The sequence below is a fragment of the Vombatus ursinus genome, unplaced genomic scaffold (genome assembly GCF_900497805.2).
Source record: "Vombatus ursinus unplaced genomic scaffold, bare-nosed wombat genome assembly UNPS02014792.1, whole genome shotgun sequence".
Taxonomy (NCBI): domain Eukaryota; kingdom Metazoa; phylum Chordata; class Mammalia; order Diprotodontia; family Vombatidae; genus Vombatus; species Vombatus ursinus.
Genome location: NW_020954570.1, coordinates 400,318 through 400,605, shown reverse-complemented (window position 1 = coordinate 400,605; position 288 = coordinate 400,318). Strand labels below are relative to the sequence as shown.

Here is a 288-nt window from a genome sequence, read left to right as displayed (position 1 = left end):
CTCTACACCCGGGCCATCGCTTGGATACTTACCCTTCCCGGTCTTCGGACGTCTCTGGCCCTTCCGAGTGTGGAGGGGAATGACTAGACAGAACACCCTAGTTGGCAGCTGCACACGCTTTATTGGTTACATGCTCTCCTGCCTCCCATGGTCCCGGCCTCTGATCTCTCTCCTGCCTCCCATCGTCCCGACCTCTGGTCTCTCCCCGGCTCCGACTCCCGGCTCTCCCCAGACACCCCTGGGTCCTGCTCTTATAGCCCTAGCTCCACCTCGTGGGTGGAACTTGCC

At 61.1% G+C, this 288-nt stretch overlaps 1 protein-coding gene across 1 annotated transcript in view; it reads left to right on the top strand.

Moving 5' to 3' along the window:
* LOC114048285 (solute carrier organic anion transporter family member 4C1-like) overlaps positions 1-288 on the top strand; it is a gene marked incomplete at its 3' end in the record, with an annotated part of 141,591 nt that overhangs the window by 38,501 nt on the left and 102,802 nt on the right. Inside the window, exon 2 of the mRNA XM_027869184.1 lies at positions 69-272. Within this exon, the coding sequence (XP_027724985.1) occupies positions 69-272 (204 nt within the window). The remainder of the gene's footprint in view (positions 1-68; positions 273-288) is intronic.